Source organism: Calonectris borealis, chromosome 27 (genome assembly GCF_964195595.1).
Source record: "Calonectris borealis chromosome 27, bCalBor7.hap1.2, whole genome shotgun sequence".
NCBI lineage: Eukaryota > Metazoa > Chordata > Aves > Procellariiformes > Procellariidae > Calonectris > Calonectris borealis.
This window is the reverse complement of record NC_134338.1, coordinates 3678961-3694464: the sequence shown is the minus strand read 5'-3', so window position 1 is coordinate 3694464 and position 15504 is coordinate 3678961. Positions and strand designations below refer to the sequence as shown.

The window sequence follows — 15504 nt, the reverse complement described above, 5'->3', positions numbered from 1 at the left end:
CCCATAAGTCAGTATTGTGCTCTCTTTTCTCAGCAAACTGAACAGAGAACTGGCCTTTTTTTCAGTTGAATTGTTTACTTTACAAATGCTCTTATTTAAAACACCCACAGACAGGGAACCCAAAGTAAATGAAACTGAACTAATAGCATCCTGGCATAAGAGAAATTGGCACACTCAGAAATTTTCAGAGTGTCCAGAACTAATGTTTTTGAAATACTAAGTCAAAGAAACAATTCCCCAGACTCAAAACAAGACTTTCATGGCGAACTGAACAACAAAGGAAAAAGTTACTATTTGAGAATTACATAATGCTAATTAAAGGCTTGGATTTTTAAATGAATGAGTAAACATCCTTCAAACATCCTTGTCTACCATGCCCTTTTTCCAATTTCTTGCAACTTATGCTTGGTGAGGAATGTCTCACAGAAAATACAGTAACTGTAAAAACAACAACACAAACCCCCCACCCCCAAACTCTGCAACATATTTCACTTTTGCGAAGAGAGAAGAGACACGGGGATGCTTTCACACCCCACCAACACACCCACCTACCCACAATAAGGCAGGTCTCTATGTTAGAATGTCAGTACAGAATTAAAGAAACGTACTATTTTAAAGTAATCACCATTTGTATTCCTCCCCACCTTTCTGTCCAAAGGAAATAATATTCCAGAAAGCATCTGAGTGCTGCTTCTAGTAAAAGTAAATATTTCTTCCATATTTTATTGTATTGGTGGCTTTCTGAAGTTTGTTGGTGTTTTTTTTTTTAAAATCAATACATGTTTACACACATTATTTGTCACAGACCTCGGAATGTGGATGTTTGCATGCTAACAGCAGCTTATAAAAATACTTCAAGGTTTGGTTTCTCAAATTAATACTAAAAAACTAATCACTTTTATTGGAGTGAAGAAAATAGAAGATCTGTAACTGAATAGGAAGGAACTACAGACATGCTTTCTGGGTTTGTTTTGGTGTGGTTTATTTGTTTTGGTTTGTTTGGGCTTTTTGTAAGTCACAAATGTCAGCATAGAAGCTAGTGACAGTATTTCTACAGCACTTAGAGTGTGGTCAAGAAAGATCATGTATTTGTCCAAGTTGCCGTGACAGGTCAGTAGCAGAGACAGTAAGAGACAGTTCTAACCACCAGATCCTGTTCCTTGTACTGCAGCTGCCCTTCCCTGGCTTTCAGCACTTCTGCTCAGCACCAAGCTAGAATGCCCTCTCGCAGCCAGTCATTGAACATGAGCTTAGTATCTCTTTGCAGTGGGAGCTCTGGAGAGAAGAAAATGAAATCACAGCACTAACCTTGTCTGACTGTTTTAAAATTAAATGTCTGGAAGCCTCCTGTCAGTGCAGATGAATCAATCACATCCACGCCGTACTCACTCTGACTCCGTCTGTAAAGGGTAACGCCAACCACCAGCACAGCTACAGCAATGACTGCTGCTCCCAGGCCTGAGTACAAGGCAATGTCACTGGCAGTCTCAATATCTGAAAGGAGAAAAAGTGGGTACCAAGTCAGCAGCACTCACAAAAATGTTCTGACTGGCGCTGGCTGGCCATGAGCAAAGGGGATTATAGGAGGCCAGAGCCACGTGGCCAGGGAGATAAAGCTTGAGACATAAATGTGGAGCAGATCACAGCAGCATAGCGGAGCACAAAGGAACACCGAAAAGCAAGCATTTGGAAGCATGAGCCAATTTCCTGATGCGTCATTCCATATAGGTGAGCCTACATTGTTTTAGGGATTGCATCATGGTCTTTACAGGTCTTTTTTAAAATGGGAGAGTTGGACTTGTAACAGTCAGAAGCAGAGCGCTTACCACTAAATAGCATTCTCTCTCATCAGCACACATTGCTAGCTTGGGCTCCTTGCTGAGGTATGCCATCGTTTCCCATTCCAGCCCAGTGGGGATCATTAAGGTATGGTAATGCAACCCTTAAAGGGAGGACGTGGAACAACTGCAGCTAGGGAGGGCTGCTTTAGGTATCAGCATGCGTCTCATCTCTTGCTAGCTTCCAGGGTCACATAAGTTTTAGGTTTGAATTCTGGAGCTAATCCACGAGGTCATGAATCCTCTGAAAAATCTTAGTGAAGATTTCCCCTTCCCCCCTCTTTATTTTTTGTGTGAACTTTAGTATAAGACAGTCCATCCTTTCACAGCTCAGAGAGGGGCTGAGGAGATCTCACACAGCTTTGGGGATTCCTGCAAGCATCTTCAGTCTTTAAAAACAGGTTGGAAACCAAACCTTCCCTGTGATCGCACCCATGCATTAAGCTTACAACCAAGTTTTCTAAGACTTTGAACTTTTACAGCAGAGAAGAAGAATTCATTGCTTTGAAAGAATGAATCCAAATGAAACCTGCAATATTATGTAATTGAATTACCCAGTCCCGCTATTCTAGATCTTCTGGGATGTGGGACCACGTACCATGAAATTAAATTACTTGGCAAGTACACTTGGTGGGTCCTTAGATAGTTCCTTAATGCCCAACTCCAGTTTAGAGGAAGAGATAATCATGTATTCACCCTATACATCATCTGTTATCCTACTACATGGTGCTTCTGCTGTCAGGTGAGAAGCACTTGGTACAGAAAGTGCATTTATGTGTAACAAATGACAGTGACAAAAAATAACTAGGAAATCCAGACTACTCAATATCAATAAATAAACTGAAATGTACAGAAATGGAGTAGGAAGTTAAATTCAGCATTTAATAAATAGCCAATTACTGAAATGACTTAATTAGTATTTGGGAGGAGGCTTCTGTTGTGCCTGTGTTTTTCTGCAGAAAGTCAGATAACTTTATTTTAGCTGAATTTTTAAAATGAACGTGAAACTTCAGACCATTGAGATGAAAGAAATGAGTACCTATGGGCAGCATCAGAAAAGCTGATTTTCCTGGCTCACCAGTTTCTTATGTAAACTAAATGTCTGACAACTGACAATGCAGGCAGCTGAACTTCCTGGGAAGGCACACCAGCTGCCAAATGCAATGGCTGAGTACCGACTGTTCTCTAACATAAGTGAAATGCCGTATGAATTTCAGCAGCAAGGAAACCGAGTACGTACACACCGCTTTAAGTGGGCTGGAGCACATGGGATACATGCTGTGAATAAGGCAATGTAACTGATTTTTTAGTTGGGCAGTTGAATCAAAAGTCAAATAGCCTGTTTGCCTCAAACTTCCTTAATAGAAAACACCCTTTCCATCCCCATTCTCAAACCGTTCCCAGTCAACCCCAAATACAACATTCCAACATCCCATTCATCCTAAAATAAATGTTTTTAAATCAGTTTTACTAGGACTGCTATTTAGCCCAGAAAATACTTCTGCAGCTGTTGAATTTTCAAATAACCTCATACTGAAAAAGGATTTCGTTTTTAACACGTTTAGAACTTGTGAGAAGGAAAAAAAACCACACACACACAAAGTTCCCGTGCAAATATCAGCTTGCAGAAGAAATCTATCTTCTGTGGTATGTCATGACAAGTAATCACAACTGAATGAACTTGTAAGTAGCTCTTACCCAATTTCATAGAACGTTAACAGTTGCCACAGAGTTCTACTAAATAAATTACTAGAGAAAAATATTTTTTTCTGAGGCCTTTTTTTCCCATTTTTTCCATGAGATGCCCCCTTGAAAAATGTAGTGAAGAGAATTTTAAGCATTTTAGGTTCAGAGTTAGGAATTCTAGAAAGTAAGCTGTTAGCTGACAATGTAAATGTATTAGACTAACAATGGGAGATGCCCATATTCTCTTATGCCAGATGGAAAAAGTAAACGCAAAAAGACAGGGTCACAAAGGAAGACTGGAAATACCTCAAATCAAACCAAGACTACCTGAATCCCAGTCCAATGCCTTAATCACATACTGGTTTACCTCCATTTTATTCTCTAGTATCAGGTACAAAAAAGAAAAGTACAGAAACTAATTACATTTCTATGTCTTCCAATTTTCTATTCTCAAGCTATTTTATTGTTACAGGGAATTAATTATGAAACTCTATTGTTGACTCATTTTTGTGGGTAATTAGTACAATGAATAAGCCAAGAGAAGGAATGCTATATATCTCCAGTGGTAGAAGAAACCTAACAGCAAGTGGGTTCTTTTCCTTCCTAGAGAACCGTAGTGAGCTGGTAGTTATTTCACCATAAAGCATCTTGAAGTCTTCCATTTTGATCATTTAAAATAGAGAAGTGCTGAAAATCTGAATTACCTCATCTACCTTCGTGGGATAATAAATTATAAGTCTGAAACATGCAGAAATGACCTATCAGTAAAAAATCACTGCCACCGTAATGGCAACAGGTAGCAAATATAGGAGTTGATCTTTCACCATCAAAACGAGAATGTAAAAATACACTTCAAGTTCTCACTTGTGAGTAACTGTAATTTATTACTCTAAATCTGCTTAAATAGTTTAGCTGCTTCTTTTCAATTGATTCAGGTGTCAGATAATTTAAGTTTTATACTTTTATAACTGCACAAGACTGTTGGACACGGGGGGTTAAAGATGAGAGCAAGAATACAGAATTTAAAAAAATGAGAACATTTGACTCAAGCAAAATTTTTCTGGAGAGAAGAATTTTGTTTTCAGTGAATGCCTTTAAGTATCCCTAGAACTTGAATTTGACACTTTTCTATAAATGATATGATTAAAACCTCTTACAGTTATTCTTTAAGAATTTCCTTATCTTTAATAAAATGGTCATTGTTCTGTTTCATACAAGACCCGGAAGAGTTATTCAGGTGTTCCCCTAACTATTCCATTGCAAGGGAAAAAACCACCCACAAACCCAAAGTAACTAACACATACAGTTCAGAGGAGAAGGATAACCTTTTCAGAATTTAGAAGATTTTTAAATAGCTTTACCTTAAAAGAGTAAAACAAGAGTGACATGGTATTCCTTTGAATTGTTCCTGTGGAACACAACTGCTTAAGAAAGGGGACTTTCATTTTTATTTAGGATGTTAGTATTTCTTTAGAAACAAATACTGTTTTTTTAAAGTAATTTTAATCTCTTCCCCTTTCTGTCTTTTCTTATGGATAACTCCTTTTCCATTGGAGACTAGAAATTAAAGAAAAAAGAAAAGCATGGGAAGTTTGGGGAACGGGCAATTTTTTGCTTTTATTTTTTCCCAGAAGGGAACAAAGTGAAAAACAAACAAACTAAAAAAGAAAACATTTATAGTCAACCAATTACTATTTAATGAACTGCATCTTCCCAGCCCAGAGGAGGTAGGGACTCTCGTAAAGCACTACGATTTTTTTACATTTCAGTTACAGGATACATGTTTGTGGTAATTGTAGCCTATATTTCACTCCACTTCCTGACACTGTTACACAACATTTATTGAAAGCACATTTGATGGTAATGAAGTTTCTATTAACTATGATTAAGTTTCATAAAGCACCTGAAGATAATTTAAGATGTGCAGGAGCAGAAAATGAAACATTTGGTTTAGTACATTAGGAAACGTAATTGATTAAATTATCTCATTTACAATAAGTGCTTTCCAGGAGCTATGCAGGGCATACATTTCCCCCTGTCTACCATTAGAGTTTGCTAGGAGATTTGAGAAATTTTCCTCCCCCCGTTTTCCGTCACTCTCACTTTTGGTACGCCTTGGCAACTTGAAGTCCATTTCTTCACATAGCCTTCGAGAACAAGGATCAAAAGTCAGAGAATCATGTAAGAGGTTATTTAGTAGAAAGGGTTGTTTCTCAATCATCTTCATAATTGACTTTGATTTTGCATCAGTGATGATTCATGCAGTCTTAAACTAAGTTCCTGTTTCACTGAACAGCAACAAGCTGTATTACATGTTTCTAACCCCACAGCTATAAAGAAACCCTTTAATTCTCCTAGGTATCTTATATGCTAAAATCAATTCCATTAAAGTTACTTTTTTAATAAATCAGAAAATAAAGCGATTTGACTGATATTCTTTCAAGATTCTCTAATTAAATGGGAACCGCGCAGATAAACAAACAAAAACGTATCAATTGCCTGAGCTAGGTTATAACGCAGACCAATTGGACGTGACCAATTAGGAGATGATTCCAGTGAGACAAAGACAAAACAAAATTAAAAAGGCTTAAGCAGCCAAGGCAACCACAGCACATTTTTGAGCTACCTAAATTTGATTTTGTGTATCTTTAGAAATACTTAAGAACTGGAAATGTGAAGGAGAAATATTCTCATGCAAGCTTTCTACGCATTTGGAACTGTTCAATGGGTGAAGCTGGGTGGCTATCATGCACCCTACATAACTACACCATATTAAAAACTGAGAGCTTTTAAAAAGCCAAACACCTTTCACTCACCGAGAGTTGTAGCCATCTTGGGCAATAACTGTGCTCCTCTGTAATTATTTTTATTGCATCACATTTTTGCTGCAATTTATTTACGTTCCTTTATAAATACTTACAAAGTTATCTGTGGATAACATGGATTTGAACTTGACCAGTTCCTTTAAAACTCCTGTTTTATCAGACAGAGGAATACTCTGGGATCTGATAACTAAACAGGCTTCGTTCAAGCCAGCAAGAAATTTTGCTGCAGAATATTTTGACATTGCGGTCTACAGCATGTGAGCTCAAAGGAAATATAGTTCACGTTAGGATTTCCAAATGTTTTCCTCACGATTTAGGGCCCAAGTTCCATAAAATTTCAAATAATCTGATAACCCTATGCTCCTACATCCTGGAGGAATACGCAGACTTAAAACCTACATATTTTATAATACCTAATAGAAGAATCTGTCTTCAAAGAAGATATAAACAATTGCATGAGTTACTTCTCGGTACAGGTGGATTCTTGTTTTAAGTCCTTCAAAGGAATTAAGCCAAAAATGTGTTTATAAATATATTTGTCAAGATTCTAAGACAATTTTTTGTTGAAAATTAAGCAGTCAAAAACCCTCGGAACTTTGTGTACGGTTTATGAAAGAAAAAAAGCAATGTCTTCACTTTAAAACAGATAGGCCTCACAGAAATTGTGGGTTTGATGAAATTGTGTCTTTTTTTTTTTCTTTTTTTTTTTAATGAAATCTTTCAGTTAGTCAATTCACTCCAACCGTGCTGCTCTAAACTAAAATTCTACTGAAATCAATGGAGGACTAAGAAACGACGAGTGCAGGATAGAAGCCCCCCAAAGCAGTATCCGTATCTAAGATATCTATATACTCTTTACAGGGTAAAGCATATAAACACCCTTTACTAGTTGATAAATCAAGGCCGAAGTGAGCTGAACAAGATCAGACAGAGCCAGGAGCGGAACGAGATTTAAACTAAGAAAGCCAAACTCCTATATTAATTTATTTTTTTCTAATTACGAGTCCTCAAGAGATCAATTTCAAGGTAAGCATCCCTGTAGAAAGGGCTCCCAATCAGACACAAATTACTAAAGAGCGGTCACTTTTCTCTTTTTAGTCTAAAACCTATGATGACAAAGTTGCTAAGAAGATGCTTTCAGTAGATGTGAAAGCCTTTCATATAACCTTCAGTTTTATTTATCTCCGAAACAAATAAAACAGAATGGCAGAGAAGATGAGAAAAATCATATTTACAAGAGAAAAAAAAATAACTTACTTGGGGATTTTATTTCATGGAGAGGTTTTTTATCTGAGAGAGAGAGAGAGAGAGAGAGAGAGAGAGAAAGTTGCACTTAATAAATTTACATGGAGCATATCTATTTCCTATATCGCTTCTGTCTAGCTCTATAAATGAAACATTTTCTCCTTGTTTGCTGACAATATGAATATTTTATGCTGTCCATATTTTTCCCTTCATCCTTTTCTTTTTTTTTTAAATATCTTTCAGGATGTTTCTTTGCAGTAATTTCTCCCTTGGTTAATTCAAGTATTTGTTAGCTTTATTGGATGCTTTTATTTAGAATATTGTACATCTCAGCAATAAGGAAGTTCAGTACTTTAAAGCGGATCACTTGGCAAAGAAAGTCAGTTAAGAATTAATTATTTCTTTGTATGTTTGATATATGGAAAGGTTAGTGACAAACATTTAAAAAAGCAATTTATAAAATATCAAAATGTACTATATATTCACATTTATGTATCTAAATATACACTGATAATGACATCTAGATGTGTATATAAAGAACATACAGAATCAATGTACTACCATACATATACAAATATATTATAAAATAGGTTTTATGCAGTAGTGCATCTCTCAAAAATAAGGCTCCTCTGTCTTCCTCGTAATAAGCAATTGAGTTATCCTTTATAACCTAATACCTGAAAAAGTAATCTTTAGAAAACGGGAGACTCGGGCTTGTGCAGCACCTATACTGCGTGAGTGCAGACTCTATAGGTGCACACGGCAACAAAGCAACCCGCCGGGCACGCCAGTCCCGGTGCAGCAGTCCGGAGGGAACGCGTCTGCGATTTCCGAGACCCTGCTTACAAATTCATGTTGTGTGGGGGGGTTGCCAGGGCTGTCTCAAGGCTGGCCTCTGCATGCTCTATAAATACAGTCTCAAGATCAGTTCTGCCACCCCTTTTTTTCTTGGGCAGTCTGCCTAACTTAAGCAATTATTGCAATACCTTTTGTTGAAGGGGTGTCTGAAGAAAACAACAAAAGACGACATATACCTTACTTCTTTCTATAAAATTCAACAGGGGCTAGCAGTTCAGCAGAATTAGACCAATCTAATAGGCAGAATAAAATGCGGGATATAAATCCTTAAGAAGGCAAGACTATATCCATTTTGTAGGTGCTTTGCATTGTAAGGAAATTCCCTTTGACTGAGCTGTTCCCCGATTTATCTTTTGGATTTCTTTTTGTATGAAAGATCTGGTACTGGTTACCCCTAGAGGTCGGTTATCAGCGCATCCACTGTTACTGCAATCCTGTGATCTACACTGGGAAGTACCAGTCTTAATGGAAACCACATCAAGTACAAGGTGTTCAGCTTATTGTTTTGCTATGCGATAATGTAAGCAAATGAATTATGAGGTGCCTGTTATTATTTTTACTCTTTGTGAAAATGATCAGTTTAATAATACTTAACCCAAAAGGTTCTTGGGTTTTGGCTTTGCCAAAAAGCTAGGGGTGTGGGTTTCTTCCTCTTGAGGTTGTTTTTATTTTTGCTAGGAAATGATGTACGTAAACACCACATGAATAGTGTCAGACTTGAGCTTTGCAATGGAAACGAACATTTTCGTGTTGCTGACATACACTGCTATCTACAGAAAACTGCAGTAGAATTGAAGTGCGTTTGCCATGTAACTGGTGAGATTGCTAGATCCAGAAGCCTCTTGGCAATATTCAGTATCACGGCTGGTTGAAAAATGGAAAACAAAATTACTTGTGATTTATGATGCATTACTAAAAACATGTTTGCAGTTCATCTGCTTATGGCCTACTTGTTGCTTCTTTTTTGGGCACTGGAAAAAGAAATCAATAGTTTTCGAAGTTATAAAAAATAACTATAAAATCCAATAGATAAAAGTAAAATAAGAAACTCTACAAAGCCCTCTCTTACTGAGCAAAGAAAAAGCTTTCACCTCTGCAAGACAGAGAGAAATCCACCATGGAAAAGTATACTACCGAGAATACCGGTAGGAGAAAGAACAAATATACAAGAAACGAGTAAGTTATTAGGACTATCTTGAGTGAAAGTGACCTTTGCATTCAGATTGAGTCAATCTCTGTTTTTCTCCCAACTTGGCAGGCCTGGCAATCTTTCGTATGTATCAAAACCAAAAATAATTCCACCTTTCTTCTGCATGTAAGTTTATTCAATTGTTACAAGTCCTAGAAGAAAGCCCTGAAAGAAAAGCACTTTCAGTTGCTCCTCAGTTAAGGACTGGACTATCCGGATCCATCCAGAAAATCAAAAACCAAGAGCAAGAAAAACGATGTTCCTGTGAATGAACGGATATCATCTTTGTGTTATTCCCAAGCTCTCCTGTCAGGGACTGAATGAAGAACCCGAGAGTAGACCCTGTTTTATCACCATTTCATTTATTGACTCCAAATTTGAAAATTCATGCTAAGGATTAGTATTTTTTCTGCCAGTTCAGAATCAGGCCTATGCTTTCCTGGCATCTTACATTCTTCACCCTTACTTTCATTTAAGTTCTTAGTTGTTAACCAAAGGAATGTTTCATTTCTATTTTTGCCTCACGAAAGGAACAAAGTTAACAAGTTGTGCCTGATAAACAACCTCCAAGAGATTAGTTTTCTGTAGCACAGTACTGCATTTCCTTCACAATTCCCCATGGGATGAAAAGCAGAGCAGAAGAGGCACATATTGGAAGATGAACAGAGGAAAAAGATTTTAAAAAATAGGGTAATTGCATCAATCCTGTTAGCTGAGAAAGCAATTACAGTCCTAAAAATAATTTGACGCAAGTATATACACCCATAAAGGAGTAATAGTAGCACACTCCAAGATGAAAGAAACAAGAGACACCTAATGCTGTGGTGTATTTGAATGCAGACGGAAATTCAGCCTTCAGAACCAGCGCAGACTCCCTGGTCCTACCCATCCCAGCAAAAGGAGGAGACGAGCGTATTTACCAGACGGACACGCAGGCCAGAGCTGATCTCGGCTCCACCCATCACCTAACAGCAACAGCTCCTGTATCACTAGGCTTTAGCGTCCTCTTTTACTACTTAGCTTACGCAGTTCCCGTGAAGCACTGTTATATAGGAAGGATTACACTGGAGTAGATTTTTTCCCCACAAAATACCCGGAGATTAGTTTCTGATCCCAGTATTAGGCGAAAAATTGCTGGTGTGTGCAGCAGAGAAAAATCTTACGTTACATTTGTCTTTGAATTAATTTTAGAGTATTGTTGTTAGTTCACAATTTTTAACTGCGATCTCACCTTATAAAAGGAATAGAAATACTTCACCCAATGAGATTTCTCCATGGAAAATCCAGCAGCAGCAGATTCCCGCCCCCCCAGCTGATATTCAGCGTAAGCCAATAGTATTGCTTTGATGTCAACATATGCATCCCTAGTAGGCTTAGATTTTAAATGGCTTTTCATTTCAATCATAAAATTTGGGTTTTATTACTTATGCCACTTACCCTTTGTAAAATGATTTTGATAGTTCATTTTCAACATTGAAGTTATATTTTACAGACTTTGTGTTTCACAGCTGACACTAAGTTGATTAAATCCGTACAAAATTTTCTCATATCTTAAAAAATGTTTTTTGTCTCTTTATACCCATAACGATCCATTTATTTATTTTAAAGAAGGCAAGTTCTTTACCCATAATGTATTAAGAATATTTTAAGTCTATTAAGAGCATTTTAAGTCACATGTGTAGAAAAGTGATTTGCTGCTGAAAGAGAAAGCTTTTGCTATTCCAGAGATTTGTTTTCAGACATACACTGTTTACTTCACTTCTGTTTGCACATGGTTGTGCAAAATAGTTACATTTTCCTAAAATTGCATCTATAAAGTGATTCTAAATGTCATGGCAAAGAAAAATTAAAATTCTTCTGAAAAGGCAATGATGAAATCCTATGCTAGTTGATTTCAACTTGTTTGGGCGTTTTTCTTTTTTACTGCAGTGCCATTAGTCAGGTGAGTTAGTGGTTCATTAATAATAATATTCTTTGCACCAGTGGCTGTACAAACATAAAGCAGAGGGACAGTACCTGATCCAAAGAGCTTCATTTTATACAAAACATATGACAGACAACGAAAATAATAATAATAATAAAAAAATCAGATAATTATTAAAACTTAGTTGCCATGTTGTAACTATTCCAATAGCCATCTATCTAATAATTCGGTGGTAAGGGCTTTCTTTCAACGCTTGCTATTGGAGTTCTTAACAGGGCACGTAAACAGAGGAGCTTAAGTAAAGGAATAGCAGGGAAAGCTATACTTTATTGTAATCTATTCTATGGATAAACAGAGACCCTATGTTTCCAGGGTTGTCAATATGACATCTTTTATAGGCATTAAATTTAATAACAGAAAAAATAAATACTTTGGCTGCATTATATGTGTATCTCTGATCAGTGATATGACTGTCATGGGATAGGTTTTTTTTTCTTTCTTTCCTTTTTTTTTGAATTTTGTTTTCTCAGAAGGAAGGTGAATTGGCAACTGGCTCCTTACAGCCTTAAGTTTTTTGCTTTCAACTCCTAGTGATATTTCTTTGCAGGACCTTTCAGAAGGCAATCAGCTTTATTTTCCACAGCCAAAACGACTACATTTGTATCTGCTGAAAAAAGCCACTCTTCCTTGTCTCATACCCCCCTCTGAGATTAAGTGAACTCTTTGGACCAGCTGACATCCTAGCCCCTTTCTCTTTCTGTTGAAGGAACTTGCACACAAGCTTCTCACTAAAGCTGCAGGCCATACATTTAGATCCTGAATGCCTTATTCAGAGTTCAGCACTGGTAACCTGTACTGGGGCTAAAGGTTGCTCATTAAGAGAAAGCAGTCACTTACAAAGCATGTTTTCAATAAAGGCCCAGAACATTGAATGAATGCTGGTGCATTCATGTACATTCATTCTGCACGTGTACAGAGTTCACCCCTGAGAATTTTACAAGGCAGCTTTTATATTTCTTACTATGAAAAATGTCTGTGTTCCCTGTCTTGTTCTAGGGAACACAGACACATTTAAAAACAATAAATTAAAAAAAAAAAAAATCAAGCATTGCACTGGTAACGTGTCTGTGAACAGGACTCCAAACACCCTCACTCCAAACAGCCCCTTCTCCTCTACGTGCAGTAACATGGATAAAGAGATTTCATTTGACCAGTATGTGAAACCTTTGTTCATACAAAAAGCTTCAGAGGGCTTTATCCTGGCATAGTTTCTGAAAACGCACTCCCGGAATTAGCAGTAAATATCAGAGGTAGTCCTCAGAAGACAGCTGGCAAGCACAGCACCGACCTTTTGCACTTCCGTGACATCTGAGAAGGATTCGCACCGATATTAAAGTGATAATTCACCACTGAACAGAGCGCGATAGGGGCATTCTAAAACCTGCCTGTAGACAGTGTCTCGATGAACTCCTCAGAGAGAGAGAGGCTAAGAACGGAGAAGTTAACAGCTGGAGAAGCCACCAACAAAAGCCCATGTGATACCATGCCTTGTTGATACAACAACGCTCAGAGGCCCGGCCTGTGCTACAAGGACTCCAGGAGTTTCAGTGATTTCCCCTATGGAATGAAGGCATCGCCGCCAAGTAAAATGTGTATCGTGACTCTCAGTGCTTGATAACCAAAGCTCCTCCCCAGGCCACGTGCTCCTTTCAGACTACCAAAATAAGCGAATACCATATTTGTTCCCCTACGTCTAAAGCATAAGTGCAGCACGGAGGATGACACACAGGACTGACACGTAACTACGCAATATGACAGGATATTACTCTCAAGGTAGGACAGGTAATCTGTACCACCCTGCAGTGTTGTTAAGGCTTTCCTTGGAAGCAGTGACCTGAGTAGGGCCACCTTGTATTAACTCTGGTGAAAACCACAGATGGAGCCAACTAGATGGTGAGTCAACTCATGACTGTCACAAACAGTAAGCGTGCAGACCTCAGCTGCATCTTTTCATGCCCCTTTCAATGCATCCTTCTGACAGTCTTCCAATGGATATGCTAATCTGCACACATGAATGGATTCTGGATTTATCAAGCCATCTGCAGGGAAGGGCATTCATTTAATGTATGGGAAGGAGAAAGACCTCAGAAAACATCATTTGATCACCATGTTCAGCCTCAAAAGCTGAATGATTTGCAGTGCTCACAAATTCTCACTAGTTACTCTTTTTTAAAACATGGGCAAGGAAAAAAGTCTAAATTTCATTTATGTCCTTTTAAACACCGAAGCTTGTCTGCCTGACATCTTGGACCTGGAGAGCTGTTCTGTAACCCCGGAAACTTTAAGTAGTTAGAGACATGTAGCAAGACTGCTGGGTATTCCTCCCTCCAAAACCAAACAACATCTTATTTAAAGTACCAGCTGAGATATACATATTTTTGAAGCGTGAATAAATATACAGGATGCTATCTGCCATTAAGAAATTATTAAAATCTCAGGGCAAAAAAGGAGTTCATTTTCTTTAGAAAATTATTTTCTTCATCTCACCACACGTACTTCATTGAAGAACTGGTTGGGCACAGTGGCTGTTTCTTTCTCTCTAAAACTGCCAGCCAGTATCCGGAAGGTGCTCATGGGGGAAGGCCATAGGCACTTACACTATTGTAAGCACTTATGTGATGGTTAGGAGCACAAGGCTTAGGATTTATAGCCATATTCCTTCTGTTGCGTGCATCATGGTGGAAGAAGAAAATGACTGCTAGGCATAACGTGAACACATATATGCAAAAGATCAAGAAGGAAGGGTGATGCAGTACCATAGAAACAAAGAAAGAGGACTATTTAAATATAAAAAGAAAGAAAAAGTAGACTTATTTCAGTTTACATCTTTCAGCCCTAGCATTCCTGATTGCTCCGCGGCTGCCATTTCATCATTGTTAGAAAGCGATGAGGTGACAGTATCACTTCATGGATAGGGAGCAGCATTCAGTGTAGGAATAGAATTGTGAATTTCTTCTTTGTTTTGAGACTATGCAGCTGTCCCCCCGTGTTCTGCAACTCTACAGCTGCAGGGCTGATTTTCTTGGCTCCTAGCTGTTTGTTGATAGTAGCAACTACCAAACGCCAGATGCTTTCCAGACATTTATGAAGGGCAAATCCTTTCACAGGGAACTCACCATAGAGTAGATTTGCCTTTATTAAACTTCTGTGTTAAAGGCAACAAATGGAGTAAACTTTGTCCTTAAACAGCTCTTGCACCAAAGGTATTTGTTTTGATGCTTTGCCAACTTACTTGCAAGAAAAGATAGAAGGCTAAGTAGTACATACTGCGAAATATGTTGTAGCAGGTAAGTCATAACTGCACACTGCAAAAAACCTTTACTTGGATTTTTAGAATCATCTGATAATTAATAGGTAAAGTATGTGCTACACAAATCCAGTGACTCAGAAACCACTGTGGATTTCAAACTTCACATATGCAACCCTCTGAAAACAAAACCCCTCTTTTTTCACAGTAATATTTCAGCCAGAAGAGTTCTACTGACGTGGGTGTGTGGCAGGTATGCTACGTTACCTGGATTACAGTATACATTTTAGGCCATGCCTCCTAAATCCAATTCAGTGCCAACTGTTACTCACCTTGAATGCAAAGCCCCTCAGTGCAATTCTCTGACTCTTGACTCAAGCCCTCGCAGAACTTCCCTCCGTTTCTGGGAGGTGGCGCAATACATTCCCGAACTCTCAAATGCTCGCATTCTGGACTGCACACAGACCACTCGCTCCACACCTCCCAGTTTCCATCCACTGAATGGGGAGGAAGAAAAAACAAGCATCATCGCTGCGTATCAAACTAGTGTAGTTAAGAGGTCCTATCAAGAATACTTGTTTCATATCTCTCCTCAGGTCACAGCAAGTAAAACAAAGTATAATTCTCAGGAG

At 38.1% G+C, this 15504-nt stretch overlaps 1 protein-coding gene across 1 annotated transcript in view; it reads right to left on the bottom strand.

Moving 5' to 3' along the window:
* Nucleotides 1–15504, bottom strand: part of UNC5D (unc-5 netrin receptor D) — an 86921-nt gene that overhangs the window by 31134 nt on the left and 40283 nt on the right. Inside the window, exons 6-8 of the mRNA XM_075174630.1 lie at nucleotides 15205–15369; nucleotides 7607–7639; nucleotides 1309–1494 (exon numbers count right to left, since the gene is read on the bottom strand). Coding sequence (XP_075030731.1) covers nucleotides 1309–1494; nucleotides 7607–7639; nucleotides 15205–15369 — 384 coding nt within the window. The remainder of the gene's footprint in view (nucleotides 1–1308; nucleotides 1495–7606; nucleotides 7640–15204; nucleotides 15370–15504) is intronic.